The sequence below is a fragment of the Mytilus galloprovincialis genome, chromosome 9 (genome assembly GCF_965363235.1).
Source record: "Mytilus galloprovincialis chromosome 9, xbMytGall1.hap1.1, whole genome shotgun sequence".
NCBI lineage: Eukaryota > Metazoa > Mollusca > Bivalvia > Mytilida > Mytilidae > Mytilus > Mytilus galloprovincialis.
The window spans coordinates 74,783,134-74,805,577 of NC_134846.1; the positions used below are offsets into that span (position 1 = coordinate 74,783,134).

The 22,444-nt window shown below is 32.5% G+C and overlaps 1 protein-coding gene across 1 annotated transcript in view; it reads right to left on the reverse strand.

Annotated features, from left to right (window-relative positions):
• Positions 1 to 22,091, reverse strand: part of LOC143045931 (uncharacterized) — a 30,310-nt gene extending 8,219 nt beyond the window's left edge. The window contains exon 1 of the mRNA XM_076218779.1: positions 21,858 to 22,091. Coding sequence (XP_076074894.1) covers positions 21,858 to 21,912 — 55 coding nt within the window. The 5' untranslated portion in view covers positions 21,913 to 22,091. The remainder of the gene's footprint in view (positions 1 to 21,857) is intronic.
• Between the last annotated feature and the right edge of the window lie 353 nt (positions 22,092 to 22,444).

Below are 22,444 nucleotides of genomic sequence, written 5' to 3' on the forward strand. Positions count from 1 at the left end.
TGATGTCGGTGCAACTTATAAAAACATACCATTTCATCTATACTCCAAAGCCACATTTAGCGACACTGAAGAGAGTAGATATGGTATGATTGCCAAAGTAATCCAGATTTCAAATGAAGTTGATGTAAGCAATTATAGGCCACCGTACCCAGTCAGTCATAAATGTGAACGTCACTTTCTTACTGTTTTTTTTTTTCTCTCTGTTGATGTGTATTTGTTTTCGGACAGAAAACAAATTAAATTAAGAAATTTTTCCTAAAGGCCTTGTATATGTCACTTATCTAAGTCAATATAATTGACAGACGCAAGACAGATTTGTTGTGACGCGGGAAAAAACCGGAGACAATCAGATTTTCTCTTGAAACCAATTATTGCTCCTTAGCAAAATTGATAGAATGTCAACAATCAATGTGTTATACTTCGATTAATGAGAACGTCGTATTTATGATTCTATGATGACCTATGATGCAAAAAAATACTTGGGTTCCGGCATACTCACATACACATAGAAATGAACCTTGCCAAAATTTGGATGCTTCGTTATTAGTATGGTTTCAAATAAAACATATATGAATGCAATTGTGAAGATTATGTAAATTAGAAAATTAAACGAAAACTAAATTATTGCGACAATAGTTCTTTATCTTAAAATCTATTAATAAGAGACAAATCAAGGTAACAAACAAACACTGAGTGAAACGCACCAAGACGGCAATATTTATAAAAATTACCAAATAATTGATATGCATGTCAACCCCGAAGTGCTGACTACTAAGCTGGTGATACCCTCAAAACATTTTTAACCCTGTCGTCTGACCCAAGTTAGCCGCTTCTTGGCTTTGTTAGTCTTGTATATTTCTTTTTTTTAATTTTATTTAATTATTATGTTTTGGGGTTTAGCATGACGTCCATTTTAACTGAACAAGTACACATTTTTATTTAGGTGTCAGGTAAAGCCCGCTTCTGAGTGCGGGATTTTTTCACTGCATTGCAGACCCATTGGTGGCCCTCGTCTGCAATCTGCTTGTTGGTCGGGTTGTTGTCTCTTTGAAATATTCCCCACCATTCTCAATTTTATCTTACTTTCCAACAATAATTTCTGCATTCAATCAAGGCTTGTTTTTTTTTAAATTTCTATTTTGGGGCAGAAAATGAGCAATTGCTGAAGATTGCAAACACAACACTGTAAATTCTGTCAACGTAAAGTGAAATTCACACGTAATTTGTGTGATACGAGAGATGACCCCGAGTTTTCAATTACCATGTGAACATTCATTACATCTACGTTGGTTAATGTCTTATTGGTGTATACCTTCATCCTAGTAATCAAAATACAAAAGTTCATGTAAGAAAGATACATACAAAAACCCGTCCTGACATTAGGTGCTCCAGACAGGTAGGTTTCCAGTAGTGAAAGATGAAAAATCGCAGCAGGTATTCGATGATGTCATAGATGAAAAACTGTAGCTACGACCAAATGAACATGGTCATGTGCAACAGTTTAAAGTACCGTTCAACAAATCATAACTTTCAAAGAGATGACGATAGTTTAACAATCAGAACATGTGGTTAATACGCGTCCTAGTAAGCATAGTAAGTAAAATGGAAGGAAAAAAAAGCCCTAGAAAATCATAGCAACTGGAAATATATACCTCCCTTGCAGGTGCCGCTTGAATTATAAGATAATTTTATTATCCAATCATGGTGCCGAAAATTTAAGCTGAATTATACTGGTACATTGAGTAAAACCTATACTGTATAGTCAGCAAAAAAGGCCTTGAAATGACAAAATGTGAAACAATCCGAACGAAAATTCAATGGACAACAAAATTAACAAAATCACAAATATGTCAGACGGCAACCAACAACAAGCAGGTCCTTGACTTGGACAGGCATAAACAAATAAATGTGACTGGTTTTAACATTTTTGTAAGCGACCGACCCTTCCCTAACCTGAAACATTGGTGTTAAGGTAAACTATTGAAACAATCCTTCATCAAACAATATATTTGTATCGCCGGCCGTTTGAATTTTTCCATGTGCCTTAATAGAAATGAGGAAAACATGTGAAAAGGGTGGAGAAGTCAGATGTGTTTACTTCAACAGGAGAAGAGGAGTTTATATTAATGTTTCGATATGACAAGAGTAGGAGGTTTTTGATGTGTTTTGTCATTTGATTTTGCCATGTGATTAGGGACTTTCCGAATTGATTTTCCTCTGAGTTCAGTATTTTTGTGATTTTACTTTTTATAGTAACTCTGAAGTGCGTTTGTTTTTATATCTGATAGAAGAGGGACGAAAGATACCAAAGGGACAGTCAAACTCATAAATCTAAAACAAACTGACAATGCCATGGCTAAAAATCAAAAAGACAAACAAATAACAGCACACACGACACAACATAGAAAACTAAAGAATAAGCAACACGAACCCCACCAAAAAACTAGGGGTGATGTCAGGTGATCCGGAAGGGTAAGCAGATCCTGAAGCTATGTTAGTAATTAGAAAAGGAAGTTTCGTTAGGCCTTCTGGCAGATCCAATTTTTATAATGTTGTTTGTTAAGTTTACTAGATCTAGCAAGGTAATTATATCATGTATAAAGTGTTAAAAGCAATACGATAGTTAAGATGATGATGGAACGTACACTACCTTTATCCTGGTATATAAACTATCAAGAGAAGATAGATATCCTATCTATTAGGATAGAAAAAGCTGTGTATCTAGTCATTTAAAACTGGATCGATTTATTATTCTATTGATGCTGGAAATGCATGCTTATCTTTTTATGTCACGATCTGGTTAGATAATCTCTTTCACATCACTTTTTTTCAAATTCTGAGAACAGTAACTAATTTTGAAATCACAATCGAATTTCAATCGAATGAAATATAAGAACAAGCCAAAAACACGTAGTATAAAACATATGAAGATATAGATAAACTCTTTGAAGAAATAGTCAAAAAAAGAAGTTGTTTGGTACATATTCTAACTAGATTCAATATAAATCTGTACTTCACAAATTTGCCTTTACAATGTAGCAGGAATTTGCTAGTTTAAAATGCCAGATACATAAATCCTAAGAAAAACACTGTCCGCCAGTTATTATAAATCTCTTCAATTTTCAATATTAAAGTTTCAGATATTATCTTACTTTCCATATATGCAATGTTGTAGTAATTAAAGTGAATTTTAAACCTCAGACATAAACAAAACATGAAATTATCAGGTTATAATTGGTTTGTTTCCAATAATATCAACGATGTTCATGTTTCAATCTTATTTGTGTTACCGTGTCAGAAAGAAATTATCTTAATTTACATTCACAGTAGGTTATGGTCCAATTAAAGTCTGTCTGTTGGAGGTCGTCGTCACAAGATTGATGACGTATTGAGCGAATTGCTGACTGATAATGAATGGATAAAAGCATCGAAATGTAAATTATCCAGTCAAAAGTACTGATCTCTGAGGAAAATTCAAAACAAAAAGTCCCTTATCAAATGGCAAAATCAAAAGCTCAAACACATCAAACGAATGGATAACAACTGTCATTATCCTGACTTGGCACATGCATTTTCCCCCTTTCTTTTCAAATAAAGTAAGTAACACGATCGGCGTTATCAAAAACCAACAATTGTCATTACATAAAAGTATCGTTATCAGCATTTCAATTATAGGTTTAGAAACATTAAGTTGAATACATAGACGGATTTTTGTGCAAAGTGGACACATGTTCAGGCACTATAAAACCTTACACAAGTGTTGGGAAGGTGTCGGATTCAATTACATTGTAACTGTTAATGAAATGAATTATGTCCCTATTGTTCCCATAGGCTTTTAAGGAAGCATTTAAGACACAAACAACATGTTACTTCCATTATCGCTCTTCCGGTTCTTTCGTCTATTGGCAACCAAAAGTTTCGGTCAATCTAAAATTGAAGTATGGTGGAAAAGGGTTGAAGAAAGCCACTGTCAGACCTCTCCATTGACTTGTTCTTTAACAATCAGTGAGTTAGCCACTCATCCTTGTTTCAAAAAAAAGATTATCCGAATAAAGTAGTTTCTAAAACAAAAAGATGAAAAAACAAAGAACAAGTTCACAAAACTTAAAACTAAACATTTAGAAATATGAACCAGTCATGATATCACGTGCTCCAGACAAGTAAGTAGTTTCCGGACCAGTATTGAAACATGACAAACAAGATAAGGTATTCAATAAGTCATATATGAAAAACTGTGGTTACGACAAAATGAACATGGCCATGTGCAATAGTTTAACATAACGTTCAACAAATCATAACTTCCAAAGAGATGACTCCAGTTTAACAATAAGAATTCGAATCTGTAAGACGCGTTATCGTAAGAAACCCTGGAAAATCATAGAAACTGGGAATATATATTTCGTTTACAGGTGCACTTGAATTATACAATGAGTACAATGAATAAAACCTTTACTCTATAATCAGCTAAAAAAGGGCCTTTAAATGTGAAACAATCCGAACGAAAATTCAATTGACAACAAAATTTAAAAAAGCACAAATATGTCAGACGGCAATCAACAACAAACAGGTCCGTGACGTAGGACAGGCATACAATTTTGAATATGACAGGATGTTTGTAAGCGACTAATCCTCCCTGAGAATCATCCCCTAACCTTGGAGAGTTGTGTACAACTTTGAACAAACCTTCCTAAAACAATATGTGAATCGCTGTTTGACTTTTTCCTTATCTCTTAATAGAAATAAGGAAAGTGTGAATAGACTGGAGAAGTCAGATATGTTTACTACTGTTGGAGAAGAGGAGTTTATATTAATGTATCGATATAACTAGAGTAGGAGGTTTACAGTAACTCTGAAGCGCGATTGTTTTTCCAGCTGATAGAATCTATCATAGTAATTAGCAAAGGAAGTTTCGTTAGACCTCTTGGCAGATCCAATTTTTTATAATGTTGTTTGTTAAGGTCACTTGATCAAGCAAGGTAATTATATCATGTATAAAGTGTTAAAAGCAATACGACAGTGAAGATGATGATGGAACGTACACTACCTGGTATATAAACTATCAAGAATAGATAGATATCTTACCCATTTGGATGGCATAAGCTGTGTATGTAGTCATTTAAAATTGGATCGATTTATTTTTCTATTGATGCTACAAATGCATCCTATCTTTTTATGTCACGATCTGATAAGATAATCTCTTTCACTTCACTTTTTTTCAAATTTGGAGAACAGTAAATACATTTGAAATCACAATCGAATGAAATGTAAGAACAAGCCAAACATACATAGTATAAAACATATGAGGGGGTTAGATCAACTACGTGCAGAAATTGTCAAAATAAGAAGTTGTTCGGTATGTATTCGATCTAAATTCAATATAAATCTGTACTTCACAAACTACCATTTCGCAGGAATTTGCTGGTTTAAAATGCCAGATACATCCTAAGAGAACAAATGTCCGCGAGTTATAATATAACTCTACAATTTTCAATATTAAAGTATCAGATATTATCTTACTTTCCATATATGCAATTTTGTAGTAGTTACAGTAAATTGTAAACCACAGACACAAACATAGCATGAAATTGTCAGGTAATAGTTGTTTTGTTCCAATAGTATCTACGATGTTCATGTTTTAATCTTATTTCTGTTACCGTGTCAAAAAACAATTATCTTTATTTACATTCACAGTGGGTTATAGTCCAATTAAAGTCTGTCTGTTGGAGATTGTCGTCTCAAGATTGATGACGTATTGAGTAAGGGACGACATCAAAAGATCGATGTAGGATAAAAAACTTAAATCAAATAGTTTGGGGTGGGGGGGGTTAAACTTCTGCAAGTTTTGTATATCTAAAATTAATTTTTACATATATCCCTATTGGTAAATCAATGTTTCCCAAATTAAGTTCAGAGGAGGGGTGGGGGGTCAGTGAAAAAACTATGTGAATTAAGTTTTTTATCCTACATTGAACTTTTGATGTCATCCCTAAATGATCTTGAATTACAGACTGATGACGAATTAATAATAGCATTGAAATGTATATTCTTCAGTCAAATATAAAAAGGAGATGTGGTATGATTGCAAATTAGACAGCTCTCCACAACAGACCAAATAACACAGAAATTAACAACTATAGATCACCATACGGCCTTCTACAATGAGCAAAGCCCATACCACACAGTTTGCAATAAAAGGCCCCGAAATGACATTGAAACTAGAAAACTATTTTGTATTGTAATGTTGATTCTTTCCAAATAAAGTTGGTTTTTTTTATAACACGATCAACGTAATAAAAAAAACAACAAATGCCATTACATAAAAATATCGATATCAAATTTTCAATTATAGATTTAGAAACATTAAGATGAATAATTCAATACCAAGAGGACACCTGTTTGGAATCTATAAAATGTCACTCAAGTGTTTGGAAGGTGTTGAATTTAATTTAATTGTAAATGAATTGAATAATATCACAATTATTCCTATAGGCATTATACTAAAGGAAGCATTGCAATACAAAAGTGCATGCTTTAATTATCGCTCTTTAGGCTCTTTAAATTATTGAAAACCAAAAGTTTCGGTAAATCTCAAATTGGAGTATGTATGAATAGGGTTGCAGCAGGCCACCGACGGACCTCTTCATTGGATGCTACTTTAACAAACAGGAAGTTAGTGACTAATCCTACATTAGATTATCATAGATCTATACCCGTAAGTCAATGCTGTATATTGTACTTAGTGTTATTTTACTTACACGAGTTTTACAAGAAATTATTTCTATTTCTCACAAACATATTTCTAGTCTTTTGAACACGCCTCATTTAAGGTATCACATATTTGTACCTTTGCTTTAGTGAATATATGGTTATCAAATCATAATGACCATACAAAACACAACTAATTTGCTTTCCATCTTTATTAACTGTTTTCTTGTGTTTGTGATACAAAAATAATCATTCATCTTTATTTATTGGTTTCCGTTGTACCAAACGATGATAATCAGTTCAACTGGAATTTGTCCGTTTTATTGTTGACAGATTTCTAGCCTTAACTTGATACCACTTATGTTTAGTAGTCATAGTACTTTTGGGAATACAATATTTCATTTCGATTAAGCTGGCAACTAAATGTTTGGCATTTTACAATTGTTGACAAAAATACATCATAACAAATCTATGATTCTAAATAAAATGTTTCAAACTCCGATGGTCAAAACATCTCGCCGAAAAGATTGCTGTATGAAATGGTATATGCAATGATAAAAAGCATGTCTTAGTTATATAGATTTGATTTATAAAAAACAGTGACCAACGAAGATACAAGAATCATTTTGTCTTAGGAAATGAAAAAGAACACACTCTGATTCAAATAAAAATTCTTTGAAACTGGCATTTGCAAGATGCTTGATTATTTTGTTGACCAACATGTATGTTAATGTTTGGAGGATGTGTTATTAAAAAAACAATGGGCATTCCCATGGAAACAAATGACTTGTTCCTTTATTCAATGAAGCTAAATTCATAGGGTAAGTTCTCATAAAGAAAGAAATGAAGTTAGCAGTATCCTTCAACCTCACTTTCCGCTATACAGATGATGTTCGCTCACAAAATAATTCAAAATTTTGGTGACTATGTTGAACACAAATATTCCAGCGAACTTGAGATACAGAATACAACAGATACAGTTAAGTCTGTATCATATATGGACTTACGTCTAGAAATTGACAATGACGTCCGGTTGAAATAAAACTTTACGACATAAGACATGATGAGTTCAATTGTGAACTTTCCAGTTTAATGTAGCAAAATTGCAGAAGCGCCTTTATGCGTAATATATATCTTTATAAGTGTATAAGGTTTCCCAGCGCTTGTATTTCCAATCATTATGTCCTATTTAGAGAGTTGCTACTGACAAGGATGCTATCAAACCCAGAATGATTGAAATTATCCCTTCGTAAATTTTACGGACGCTATCACGAGATGGTTGACCATAATGAAAAATATGTTTTTCAGATGACCATGCATATGTTTTGATTGTCGTAACTAAAATTCCGTTCCCTTTTCCCCGAATCTAACCTACCAAATTATACAACACGGCAGTGCAACATGCTGAGCATGATTTTATTACCCTTCCGGAGCACCTTAGATCTACCTCAGTTTTCTGTGAGGTTCGTGTTACTCAGTCTTTAGTTTTCTATGTTGAGTTTTATGTAATATTAATTGTTTGTTTTAGCCATTTCGTTGTCAGTTTATTTTCGAAATATGAGTTTGAACGTCAATTTGGTATCTATCGCCTTTTTATAGACAAGTATGTACATGTATTGGTACACAAAAAACACATATATAATTTTTTTCCGTCTGTAACCATAAAACGGGTGTCTACACAATTTGTCAAGCTCTTATTTTCATAAATTACATTTCATACTTAACACCGACAAAACATGCGTGAAACAAATTCATTGATACTTCGGAGTCCGTATCAGCAGAGATTATTCAGTTTTACGACAAACGTTTTCTAAACCAGAAAGTCTTACAAAATTCTACTTTGGTTATGTTTTAAAGTAAGGCACTGACAATTCTATAAGTTTATTCAAATGTTTAAAGTATTGTTGTTGTCAAACAACTGTGACCTTTCTGATTCTAAAAAGTAAAATAACAAAAATACCGAACTCCAAAGAAAACTAAAAAAAAATCCTGACTTGTTTCTTTCATCTAATTATTGTCACTAGGTTTACATTTATCTGACAACACAGTTCCCGGATGTTCGTGATTATTGTTATAGATCAGAAGAATACGAGAGAGGCATTGAACATTCTTAATCAGAATTAACCACAGATATACATACCACAATAATTCGTTCGAACATTTAATGTTCACGATTTCAAGTTATTTAAATCATTAATTTTATCCAATTAGTTTCATTTCCTTAATTTCATGTCTTTTTTTTTATGAAATTAGACTTTCTCAGCATAGTTTTTTCCTCGATAAGGATAAAGGTCATAGAAAATCCTATATGCCATAATGGTGAAGGTAAGGGCAAATACTAAAGCGTCCTTGTTGACATTATCACTATATACTATTGATAAAAATGAAAACTGATAACTTTTGTCATTTTCATTTTTCCAATATATTTTAAGAATTGCAGTTTTTACTTCTAGTGTTTTTACTTCTAAATTAAACTTTGCACACAAATCAATTCACTTGCTTGCAAGCAGTTCAGATGCCTATTTCAATTAAAAGTCTATCATTTGGAACATGAAGGCTAAATCCTCCTGTTTCGTAATTTTTATTTAAACATTTCTATCATAAGTTTTGTGACTATTGAACATCGACTACTGTTACTTTTTGATATGGTAATCTTCTATAAATTCATCATTTTCAATCAAGATTATGAATTAACATTATAAATCGGCAACAATCTAATCATGAGAAATGAATAACTTCAAAATAATATGTGACTAAACAGTTTTCAGTCATGTGAATTGTAAGAAAACAGATTTTCAGAATAGAGCAACGTCACCATGTTGCCTTGCTCATGGCAAATTGCTGGATTGTTCACTGGAAGAATGTTATTGCATGACAGGAAACTTTGTGTAGGAGGGGATAAACTTTTAAATGCCATTAAGACAATATCTGGTTTAAGCATCAAGAATATAACAATTTGAAAATGAAAATAAAATATCAAATTTCTAGAATGAATAATACAGTAGAAAGTGTACATTTAATATATCAGGTCCCCCCAAAACAAATGCAAATTTTTAAAGAAACGAAAACAACAGATTCTGGAAAATTACACGCTGCGTAATATACCGGTAAATAATCGGGTATGCATAGAAGTCTTGATTTATATCAACACATTTATAGAAGAATACCATATCAATTGAAATGATATGGGAGTTTATTTTAGTACAGAACAGAACGACCTAGCTTTCAAATTCCCAAACTTTATACATTTTTACCAACTATTTTGTGATTGAAACATAGCAATATTTCATATAAATATAGAACAATGTGCCTTATACCTCTTTATCGCCAGAAAGCTACGTTTGATTTTTCTAAATAGTGTAAACATAAAATACACAAATGTATATACGATGATGTTGTTTTGAATAATGTTCACGTCTGAAGACTCGTAATTTATTAAACTTGCACTTATTTGGAATAGAAACATAATGGTGAAACATATACATCTTATATTGTCTTATTATACAGAAAGTTTGAATACTAGCCCATATACATGTATAAGAAATGAGTAATGTTGCTTCAAAATAGGAAAGTTCATTATGGGAATAGTGAATTCATCGTTTTTGGCGTTTTTGGAAGTGTAAATATCGATGAGTGAAAAGGCAACAATACCGATACCATGCCAGGAGCCTGCATTTCAATGGTTGTCGTTTGTTTCTGTATATCATATTTGTTTTTCGTTCCTTATTTTGTCAATGAATTAGGTCATCATTTTTTTTAATTGTTTTATATTTGTCATTACAGGGCTTATCATAGCAGACTATGTGATATGGGTTTTACTGATTGTTCGAGGCCGTACGGTGACCTAAAGTTGGTAATTTCTGTGTCATTTTGGTTACTTGTGGAGAGTTGTCTCATTTGCAATCATCCAACATTTTAACAATAGTTTATCGATGTTCTTATCTCATAATTCTCATAAATCTAGGTATAGCACAGATTTCTTGTCCCTTGAAATTAACCCCCCAAAAAAGGACGAGCCCCCCCAAAAAAGGACGAGCAATTGTACGATGATACGAAAAGATCAAACAATTTTGATGACTTAGAACGTTTTGTTAAGTTTTAACAACTTTTCTAATACAAGAGATGTTTTTATTCTTGTTTGTCATTACTTTTCATGAAGAAAAAACTCAACTAATTATGTTTATCTGTCGTGTAGGGAATAGTTGTTTGAAACGCAGAATTAAAGCAACATATCTAATTTGCCTTTCTAAATTTCTACAATTGTTTGAAAAGCTGCAATCTGAATAAGATAAAATATAAGAATATCAAGAAGTTTTTGTAAAAATAATGTGTACCATCCACTCGAGTATCTAACAAGAGAATATTCTATTTTTTTTTTCAACCATACACCGGGGTAACAATTAAAACGGTAACAATCTAATCGACGCAAAGACACATACATACTTTGAGTTCATTTCTTTCTATCACAAACGATCGAAACGGCTAAGCGCGCACAAGTTTTGCTCATTTGTTTCTAACATACGTTTGCAAAGTTTACATAAACTTTTACAAACTAAGCACTCGCTAAAAATGCGTCTACAGTTTTTTGTTTATCGTTTGTTTATTACTTCAAACTTGAATTTTAGGAAAATTATAAGAAAACATTGGAACAATCTGCAAAAAGACAAACAAAGCAGTGAATTCTTCGCCCCCAGTGCCCATCATTTCATATACACGTTACATAAATATAAAAGAACAAATCAAACAGGGTCAGAAAAACTAATTAAACGATGCGTTTGTTTCTACTTTTGTAGCGTTAAGCAAACGATAACAAACGCAACACAACGTTTACAAAATTTTGGTTAGAAATGCACTATTTTATTGATTTAAGACGGTATACAAGTCTTCATTTGCTCAATGATAACTGAACAGGGTGTACGCGATGAAGTTAACCTTTATTTATGAACTAAATTCTGGGTTTTTTTTTTAGTTTGCATATATTTTGTTTGACACCTACAATATGCGCTCCTAGGTGATTTAAATATTTTATAACTGGTACGAAAATTATAGTTATATTTTGTTTATGTCTTGCTATTTAGAGTTGTCATATAATAATAATATCTTTAAGACCATACTTGAAACTGTACATGTGTGTAATCCTGCTTGATTGTTTTCTGTCTTTATGTCAAAAATAAACAAATTACAAAAAAAATACAATATGTGCTTTCAGTATTCTCTTTAAACCATCCATTAAAATTTCAAAAAGATTTCAATTTTAAAGTCATATGAAACGAGTGACTGATGGAAAAAATGTTTATCAAATTCTTGAACCAATGCATGTATATATTATAACTTTGTCTTCTGTGCAAGATTTTAACATTTTTTACGCAAACATTTCGTATAATCGTCAATTTTTTTCTCTCTCTCAGCTTTTGTTTGAAAATATTGCAGCTACTTAATTGTCGTATTTTAAAGCCGGAGTTTACCGATTGTCAACTTATAGTAAACAATCAACAAAGACGCATGGATATTTAGCACGTGTATAAGATGTGCAATCGGTTAATAGATTTTTAAATGACAGATCCATGCGTATTGCAATCACCGGAGAAGTGTCACGCTGAGGTCACATGCATACTGAAAATATGTCGGCTAATTGCTTTCTCGAAAACTATCCATTTAGTTATAAAAAACATATGCATCATTTTTTTTAATTCGAGGTTTCATATGACTTTAATAATTGCACCACTCTAACAATAAGTATATTAATTAAAATTTGTGAGGTATTTGTCCATTAGACTTCAACCCAACGACACTATATTAACTTAATAATGAATTCGACATACGGTGTTCAACACAGGACAAGTATCTCTACAATTAAATCGACTACAGTCTTATAATGTTATAACAGACTCAAGAATATTCCATTAAACTGATATATTCCATAAAGAATTGAAAAACAAATTTGAGATAATACGATAGAAAACAAGGACTTACTATAGCAAACATGTTGCGGGAAAATCTGACTTTTTTTTGTTTATTCAGATTTCAAACTATTCCCTTTTAATCTAGATAAGTGGATAAAAGAAATGAACGAAGAAAAACGCAGGTGACAACAAGTTAAGTGAAATAATGTAAATCTACACTACTTTAACAATTGTAAGCAAAAACACAAAGCAAATCAAGAACAAAGTATATCCTATCAGAGTATTATTGAATGCAAACTCAAATTAAGTATTTACGCTGCTAACATTGATTCATGCCACCCTCCATTGTAATATTGGCAATTGTACGTCTGAGAAGGAACCATATAGTATCGTCACAAATTGTACACATAGACACGACTACACACAGACATAAATAAAGAAACGTTTTGTATTGTTTCAATCTACAGATAAACGAATTGATGTTCATTCAAAACATTAACAGATTTATCAACAATTGTATGTGATTATAACCTTCACTGGTCAAAAAGTCTATTTAACCGAAAAGAAAAAAAAGTATGGACAATTCCTAAACTTGTTTGATATATGAATGATATTGCTGTTAACACATTGGTGTGAAATACACTTTTTGTTTAATAAATTCATGCAAGTGGAGTGGTCATTTAAAAATGAGTACCTTTTTTCGTGGCAAAATTTAGTAAAATGTTCGACCATTTTATCTCTGTACAATATCCCTGTTGAAAAAATTTAATTATGAAAAAAATATGATCATCTAAGACACGAGCATATCGAACCACTATGAAAGGTTCTCAGAGAAAAAGATTCAACGTACCTCCATTATCGAGGAAAGGAAAACTGACAATAAGAGAGAATCTTCCCGTTAGTCAGAAAAGAATACAGTTTGAACTACGATTTGGATATTGAAACAAATCCTGGCGTCGTCATGGAAACAGGTTTTCTCATTAATCTAGAAACTAAATATCTTTAAAAGGTGTCTTGAAAGTGATATAACATGACACTTGCATATACATGCAAACTTTTGGTATCTGGACAGGTAAAATATGCATCGGTCTTACAGTTACGTTTCAAAGTCAATTAATTATAGAACATTTACAGTAGAGTTTGGATTTTGGTTTTCTTCAACAAATCTTTTCATTCCCGACTCATTATATTAGATTTGCCGTATGTCTTTATTTAGTATTAAAAGAAAAATTAATAACATGGCAATGGGTTTAAACTGAAAACTTTTTACATGTTTTATCAGTTAAAACTTTGTAAATGATTAAAGAATTATTCTATTAAAATGACAGCTCTTTGTCATTTTATTTTTCTCATATTACTGAAGTTGCATTAAAAATTGAAAAACTAAATTGTGAGAGTTGTCATTTTCAATTTGTATTCGTGCCAGATAACATTATCGGTAAAACAAAACGCTTAATTTCTCCACTGTATTGACGTTAATATAGTAATATATCGCACAAGTTAATATCATAACTCATAACCAGTTCGAAAATAAAAGTGCAAATTTAGACAATTTATAATCCGAAACATTATGGAAATAAACTCATCATAGATACCAGGATTAAATTTTGTGTTTACGAAAGACGGGAATTTCGCCACAAAATGAAAAAACTGCTTTTCAGAAATCGCAGGTTTTTCATTTCTGTAGTTAGATTTCCATCCAAATTAACACAATCTTATGTGAAAAGTAAAACAACAAAATATCGAACTTCAAAGAAAATTGAAAACAGAAAGTCCCCTATTCAAACGACCAAATAAAACGTTCAAACACATCAATCGAATGGATAACAACTGTCATATTCCTGTGCAGGCATTTTCTATAGTACGGCGGCTTTGTGAAAAATTGTGCACATACTGCTACAAGCATGAAATTTGGCATAGACCTTCCTCAACTATAACTTCATACTTAAATCAGCCCAATATCGTAGGATAGTATGTGAAAAAGTGTTAGTATCATGCTACTATCACAATATTTGGTACAAACCTTTATTTTTTTACTGCTTTTGAATATATAACATAGATGAGATGTCTTTGAAAACTCTACTTCCGGTAAAATCTAATATGGCGGACATTGTACTAGAATAAGCTTATTTTTTAGGGAGGGTAGTTGAAATATGTTTAAACGTATAGCTGCTATCATAACATTGTGCAGGAACCTTTCTTTGGTGCTTCTCATGGATACAATGTATAAAACATATTTCTTTAAAACCCTAACTTCCGGTAATATCCAAAATGGCGGACAAAGAAATATCAATTTCTTATTTTAATATTCAACTTTTTCCAAAATGTAAAGAAAATGTTATTTTTTGTGCTGGTCATTAAATTTTTGGCTTTAAGTTATCCTCAAAACCACATATTGTATTATGTTGTAAATGTTTAAATACAAAGTTAACACTTCCGGTAAAAAAACAATCTGACGTAAATTTCAAAGATGAGTCCTCAATCCATATCTCCGATGTAAAGTTTTGGATAGATTGATTTAAACAAAATAAAACCACTCAAGTACTAAAACATTTTTTAAATTACTATAACATTCAGCCAAAAATACATGTTTATTCACGGTCACCACCACATGCACACAAGGCAGTCTATGATAGACCTGATTTTCCACATTACCAACGACCGCAGCATCCTTTCTTACATCCAAAATGTACAAGCTTCTAACAAAATGATGATGCCTCAGAAAGAGATTTTTAAAAGGGATCCTCTTTGTCCCTTCACAATCCAATAGCGCCTGGACTGGGTAACGTAAGAGCCAATTCCAAGCTCGTCCCCCTAAATACCTGCCTTGTATATTGCACGTTTTACATGCTGGAAAAGACTAGACCAAGTTGAGGGAATAGCCTCAATTACCCTTCCCTTTTGCGCAAATATTTATTTTCTTGCTTCGTTTACCATGTTAACCCGATCTGTTACAGTAAAACCCCTGTGATTTAGGTTGATCAATCATTATTCTTTATGTTAGTCACATCTTCAAATGCCATCAATGTCTCCCACGCAGTAAAGCCATGTATCACAATCAGTGTGTGTGATCACTCATTGCCTAGTTCATTTGAAAGGTCATCGATAGATATTAATTCAAAGTTTTTTGCCTTCCCAAACACAGTCCATAGTTCGTCTACCCCTATATCACGGAAAAGCAAAACAGTAATGTCAGCATCATCAGTAACGACTGTTCTAGTTATAACTCCTTTAAGTTCGTGTTTCACTGCATCAGATACATGCACCATGATTCTAGCGTCTGCCTCTAAATGTGAACTTGGTGCTAAACTTGAAAAACATCCCGTGGTAAATTAGATAGAAAAATCTAAGCATTTGTTGCTATAACTTCCATACTCATCCGAGACTTCATCCACTCGTGTTACAGTTTCAATGTATTTTATTGAGGTAAGGACGTCATACCCAATCAGCATACTCGTTAGGCCGCAAATACATGTTTATTCACAATCTTGAGAGCTGATTTTCTACATTTACAAAGACTGGTACCTGGTATTGTGTCTTACATCCATAAAGTGCAAGCTCCTGATAAGATGAAGAGGCCTAACAAAGAGTTGTCCCAAAGGGTTCCCATGGATTATATTTGTTCCTTCGCCATTCATATGTGTCTGGACAAGTTAGCATAGAAACCAATTCCAAGCTTGTTACTCATTCATACCTGCCATGGTATATTGCACGCTTTACATGCCGAAAAAGACTAGACCGAATCGTATGAGTAGCCTCAATAAGTCTTTCATTTTCCAAAAAACGCATGTTTTCTTATTTTGTCATCATTCTAAATGCTTAAGTCACATCTTCAAACGCCATTCATGTCACAAACGCGGTTCCTTTCCCGGCAAACGTGTAATCTCTCAATGCCTAGTGCATTTGAAAGGTCATGTATAGATATATATCTAAAGTTTTTCCCACTTCCAAATGCAAACCAAAGTTCGTCTGCCCCTATGTCACGGAATAGCCAAACAGCAATGACATCAGTATCGACTGTTCGAGTCATGACTCAGTTAAGTCTGTGTTTCACTGCATCAGACATATCCATCTTGATTCTAAAGTAAGTCTCTTCATGTACACATGGTCATGATGGTACTAAACTTGAAACATCATCAGGTGGTGGATAACACTGAACATCCTGAGCATTTGTTGCTACAACTACCTTTTCCTCTAAATTTTATTGAGCAAGCTGCTGTGAATGAAAACTTAAAGTTCTTTCTTATTGTCGTCAGGCCTAAATTAATATAATTTTTGTTTCCCCAATTTTGACTCTGCCAAGCCAGGTGTGGGTAGGTAGTTAGGGAAATAATTTTATTTTTTCCAAAAAGCTGGAACAATATCGGTCGATCCAGAAAGCCTGAAAATTGTGATGAATAAAATAATATTTGACTAAGTTTAGACAATAAAATTTTATGAGTCAGACCATTTTTGCAGGGTCGGTCGGGATTGGGGAAACAAACAATATTTTACTTGAGGCCTCATCTCTCAGAAAACTTTGCCAATTTTGAGGAATTTGTTTGATCCTGGATTCGTCTGTGTATTCCCTTTCCCCTAAATGTAGCTCTTGCTTCTTGTAGCAGCCTTCAAACTTTAGTATTGTCTATGTACGCATCCGAGACTACATCCATTATTGTTACAGTTTCAAGGTGTTTCCTAACGAGTATGCTGATTTGGTATTATGTCCTTACCTTAATAAAATACCTTGAAACTGTAACAAGAGTAGATGAAGTCTTTGATGGATATGGTAGTTGTAGCAAAAAATGCTTAGGATGTTCAATGTTATCCACCACGTGATGTATTTCAAGTTAAGCACCATGTTCATATTAAGAGGCTGACACTAGAATCATGGTGCATGAGTCTGATGCAGGGTAGACGAACTATCATGGATTGTGTTTGGAAAGGCAAAACACTTTGGATTAATATCTATCAATGACCTTTCAAATGTACTAGACAATGAGTGATCACACACACTTATTAAGATCAATGCCTTTACAGGTTGTAATACGGTCCTCTCTTTGCTTGAATAGAAAAAAGACTGCGTGGGAGCCATTGATTGCATTTGAAGATGTGACTTTTATTATAAAGAATGATGTTTGATCAACCTAAATCACCAAGGTTTACTGTAAGATGGCACAAAACAAACTTATCAGATAGAGCTAACATGATAAACTAAGCAAAAAAATAACTATTTGCACAAAAGGGAAGGTTAATTGAGGCTATTTCCTTAACTTGGTCTAGTTTTTTCCAGCATGTAAAACGTGCAGTATACCACGACAGGTGTTTAGGGGGACGAGCTTCGGATTGGCTCTTATGTTATCCAGTCCAGGCGCTCATGGATGTCGAAGGGACAAAGAGGATCCCTTTTGAAAAACTCTTTCTGAGGCCTCATCATTTTGTCAGAAGGTTGTACATTGTGGATGTAAGAAAGGATGTCGCAGTTGTTGTTATTGTGGAAAATCGGGTCTCCAGTGCACTTATTTGTTTGCATGTGGTGGTGACTGTGAATAAACATGTATTTTTGGCCAAATAGTAGTAATTTTAAAAATGTTTTAGTATTACAGTGATTTTATTTTCTTTTCATCAATCTATCAAAAACTCTTCATCGAAGAAATGCATTGAGGACTCATCTTAGAAATTTACGCCATATTTTTTACCGGAAGTGTCAACTTTGTAGATTGACATTTACAACAGAATAGAAATGGAGTTTTGAGGATAACTTAAATCCAACAGTTTAATTACCAGCAAAAAAAAAAAAAAAAAACATTTTCTTTACATTTTGAAAAAAAGTTGAATATTTAAATATTAAATTGATATTTCTATGTCCGCCATTTTGGATATTACCGGAAGTAAGGGTTTTAAAGACAGACTTCGTATACATTGTATCCATGAGAATCACCAAAGAAAGGTTCCTGTACAATGTAATGATAGTAGCAATACGTTAAAACATATTTCAATTACTCTCCCTAAAAATAAGCTTATTTTAGTACAATGTCCGCCATGTTGGATTTTACCGGAAGTAGGGTTTTTGAAGACATCTAATCTATATTATATATCCAAAAGTAGTTTAAAATAAAGGTTTGTACCAAATATTATGATAGTAGCATGATAATAACACCTTTTCAATACTATCCTTCGATATTGGGCTGATTTAAGTATGAAGGCCGCCATTTTGAATTTTACCGGAAGTGAAACATTTTTTTTTCAAATGCCTCCCTATCTGAAATAAAAGAGTAATAGCTGAGGAAGGTCTATGTCAAATTTCATGCTTGTAGCAGTATGTGCACAATTCGTCTGAAATATGCTTGTAGCCGCCGCACTACTATGTCAAACGTGGTGGATTAAACCTGGTATTAAAACTAACTAAACCTCTCACTTGTATGGAAGTCGCATAAAGTTTCATTATATTGACAACGATGTGTGAAAAAAAACCAGACATAATAGATAAAATGTCAAATATAGGGATACAGCAATCAACATTGTGTTATAATCTTAATCAATATAAAAACAAAAAAAAACATGTCAACAAAGAAACACAAAAAGGCATACAGACTCAGCACAGCAGCAAAGGTGAAAGACAAGAATGCATCAATTCACCGTAGTTCAACAACACAATGACGGGATGTACAGGTACCAAACCACGTCAAATTGACATTACCAAAAATTAATAATATTCACAAAGATAAATAAAGAATACTATAAAACGTTATTAAGATGATATACTACCTCAGTACCTAGAATCTACACTACATGATTTAACCCTTGTCGTAACTTATGTTGCATTCTTTAAAACCAGATAGTTAAAATAAACGCACAAATTTAAAGATCAAGTTGAGTTTTTTTAAATGTATTCAATGTAAACTTAATTCAGTTCATTGCCAAAATTCAGATTTGAATGTTGTTTATGTCAATGCTGGATTATGAAGCAGTCCCAATTGACTTTAGTTCAACCAGGTATGTATCATTTTAAAAACACATATGTCCTTTTTATTATTGCGATTATATCTCTTCTGCTTTTGTTCTGAGCCTAAATCTAAATCAGATTTTTGCTCGTTTAGACATATAATTGGTGTATTGTATAACTAGTCCGTATATAAAGTGAATAAGTGAGAAAGATCAGCAGTTCATTCAGCCAAGTTATGGACAGATTAACTGAATTTGATCCATAATCACATTTATAATTATTTGTAGAAAATAGTTTTAGACCATAATTTCATTTTAGAACATTTTAGGTGCAGGAGTGATTTAATTTTCAGGTGGCATTTTATATTAGATAGAATTTCAAAATCGATAATTTAGGGTTATTGTTCAATAAAAGTTGGAACTGAAAGATGTTGCTTGTTGATCCTAAGTGTCTTTGAAGTAACTGTTGAATTTGTTGTTTTCGTGAACACAAGACACTTTTAAAAGGTTTGGATGGTCATGTCAACATATTTGCAGTTTTTTCATCAGGATATCACTAAAACAGAGCAAATTTGCCTGAATTTGTTTCATACCTGGGTCATTTTAAAAGAAAACCATGTCAATATTTCTTTGAACTCACAATATCACAGCAAAATTTATGTTTCGTAAGATTCATGAATATAATTGCTTATTTATAAACAGATCACCTACTCATAAACACCGAAGATAACTGAAAACCGCACTTTCGACGGATTTAAAAAAAATCATTTATTTATCCCCCACAAATATATAAGGACATTGATCGATTAAAGCCAAAACACAAATTAGGTTTGAAATATATATAAAAGCATGTGTTTTCTTTCAAGGACAGTACTATAAATTACTGTCAAACAAGTGGGAGGTTTAGTTAGCTATAAACAAGGTTTTACCAACCATTTATTTCGAAAAATATATATACCAAATCAGAATACTGACAGTTGTTGTTCACTCGTTCCAATAGTTGATATCGTTTTACTTTGTCCGTTTTTTACGGACTTCCTCCTTTTTGAATTTACCTTAAAGTTCAGTATTTTTGTAAAACTTTTTTATCACTAGATTCATGCACTAGAAGTATGCAACAACAGGCACCAAGGAACCTGAATCGCTCACCTGGTGTTACCAGGTTTGGTCCAGATCCAACTGGAATATATTAATAAAAATAGTAAAGTCATTTAAGGGTAATCTTCCATACAACTGATTGTTAATTTAACACTTTGTTTTCTAACATCTGTCTCTGTTTATTACAGTTTTAACGATTATAACCAAACAACAAAAATGTGTGAAAACTGTCATTGAGGGCAATAGTTCCTATAATGAATCGATTGACGATTTCGTCGTATTGACTTCCTTTATAGGTCTTATTTTGCTTATTATTTTCTTACGTTTAAAGATTTCTCTATCTTCTATAGCCTTTATAATTGCAACAAATGCAGAAAAAAATGTAAAAATCACAACTGAGCGACGATAATTCATAATATTATAGGGTATTAACTGTACGGGTTGACCATTTGACTTATTTCTAGATCAAGTCTAGCTGATATCATTACGATTTTTTCCTTTTTATCTATTTTAGTTTTAAGATTATAGCAAAAATTTAAAGAGCAAAAACGTGTTTTGAACATCGAGATTTCGGGGGGGGGGGGGACTAGACCGATGCATGTTGGTATATTTGTATAGCTTGCCTTACTTGATATTTTTGCCTAAAACTAAAACTTGTGCTTTTATCTTGTATATAGCTCACGTGAATAATATCTAAATTCATACGTTAAATATGTAGATATAAGAACTCGTAGTGTTTTATTAATTATTGTCACAACTTTCAAAAGCTTGAAAATGCACAACAATGCAACAGAACAGTCTGCTCGATATGAGATTTCTTTCAAACTAAAAGCACAAAGAAAATCGACATAGACTGTCTTAATTATAGATAATAAAGATACTCTATCATGCAAGACACTCCAACACGAACATTTCTACTTGTTTATAGTGATAGCTCGTAAGAAGAAAAGCCACACTACTTGTCAAACTGTAACTTAGAGTACTCACAAATGTAGCACCGCATTGTATCTTTTAAAATATTAAAAATAACATAATAAAATATAAATAATCACTGTGTGAAAAATATAAAAACATACAAAATTATTTACTATCCTCCACTATAAACATGATAAAGAATATTTATGTAAAGTGTATTTTGCTAAAATGAAAATTAAAAGAACGACAAATATATCTTATTTTAAAATATGAAATATGAATAAGTTTTAAGATAAACGAAGTCTGCCTTACCTTGGACAGTGGCGGCCAAAGACAGCCACTGACTGAAAACTTTAGTCTTCCTCATTCCAATACAAATCTGAGTCTGTTTGTTTATTGATTATGGAATGAAAGTCGTTCTTACATTTCTATTTAATATAACTGAATTGTTTCTCGTGTTGATTTCCACCAATGCTACTTGTCAAATCGTCAATAATTTTCCAATTAGGTAGAATCGTCTTTTAATTTGTTCTTCTCTATTGCTAAATTCACAGCACTTTAGGCAATAATTGTATAAAGATTTCTTCGGTTGTAAACAAAGATGTGTCGGGACAGATTTGCATTGACAGTTTAATTTAGAAGTAGCATGGTTCCTATTAGGGTGAAAGTTGCTTAACTGTCGAACAAAACAGATACAAAACATATGACGTTAATAGACCAGACAAATACAATAAGAGAACAAGAACTCATTACCTTAATATAAACATGCAGGAGGATTCTTTTTTTATGTTTCAAAATTTAATGTACTTGCTAAATCATGACCTGCATTAGAATTACTCGCAATCAAATACATGTAACTATTGATGCATCCGAACATGAAGACCAACTAAAACGAGATA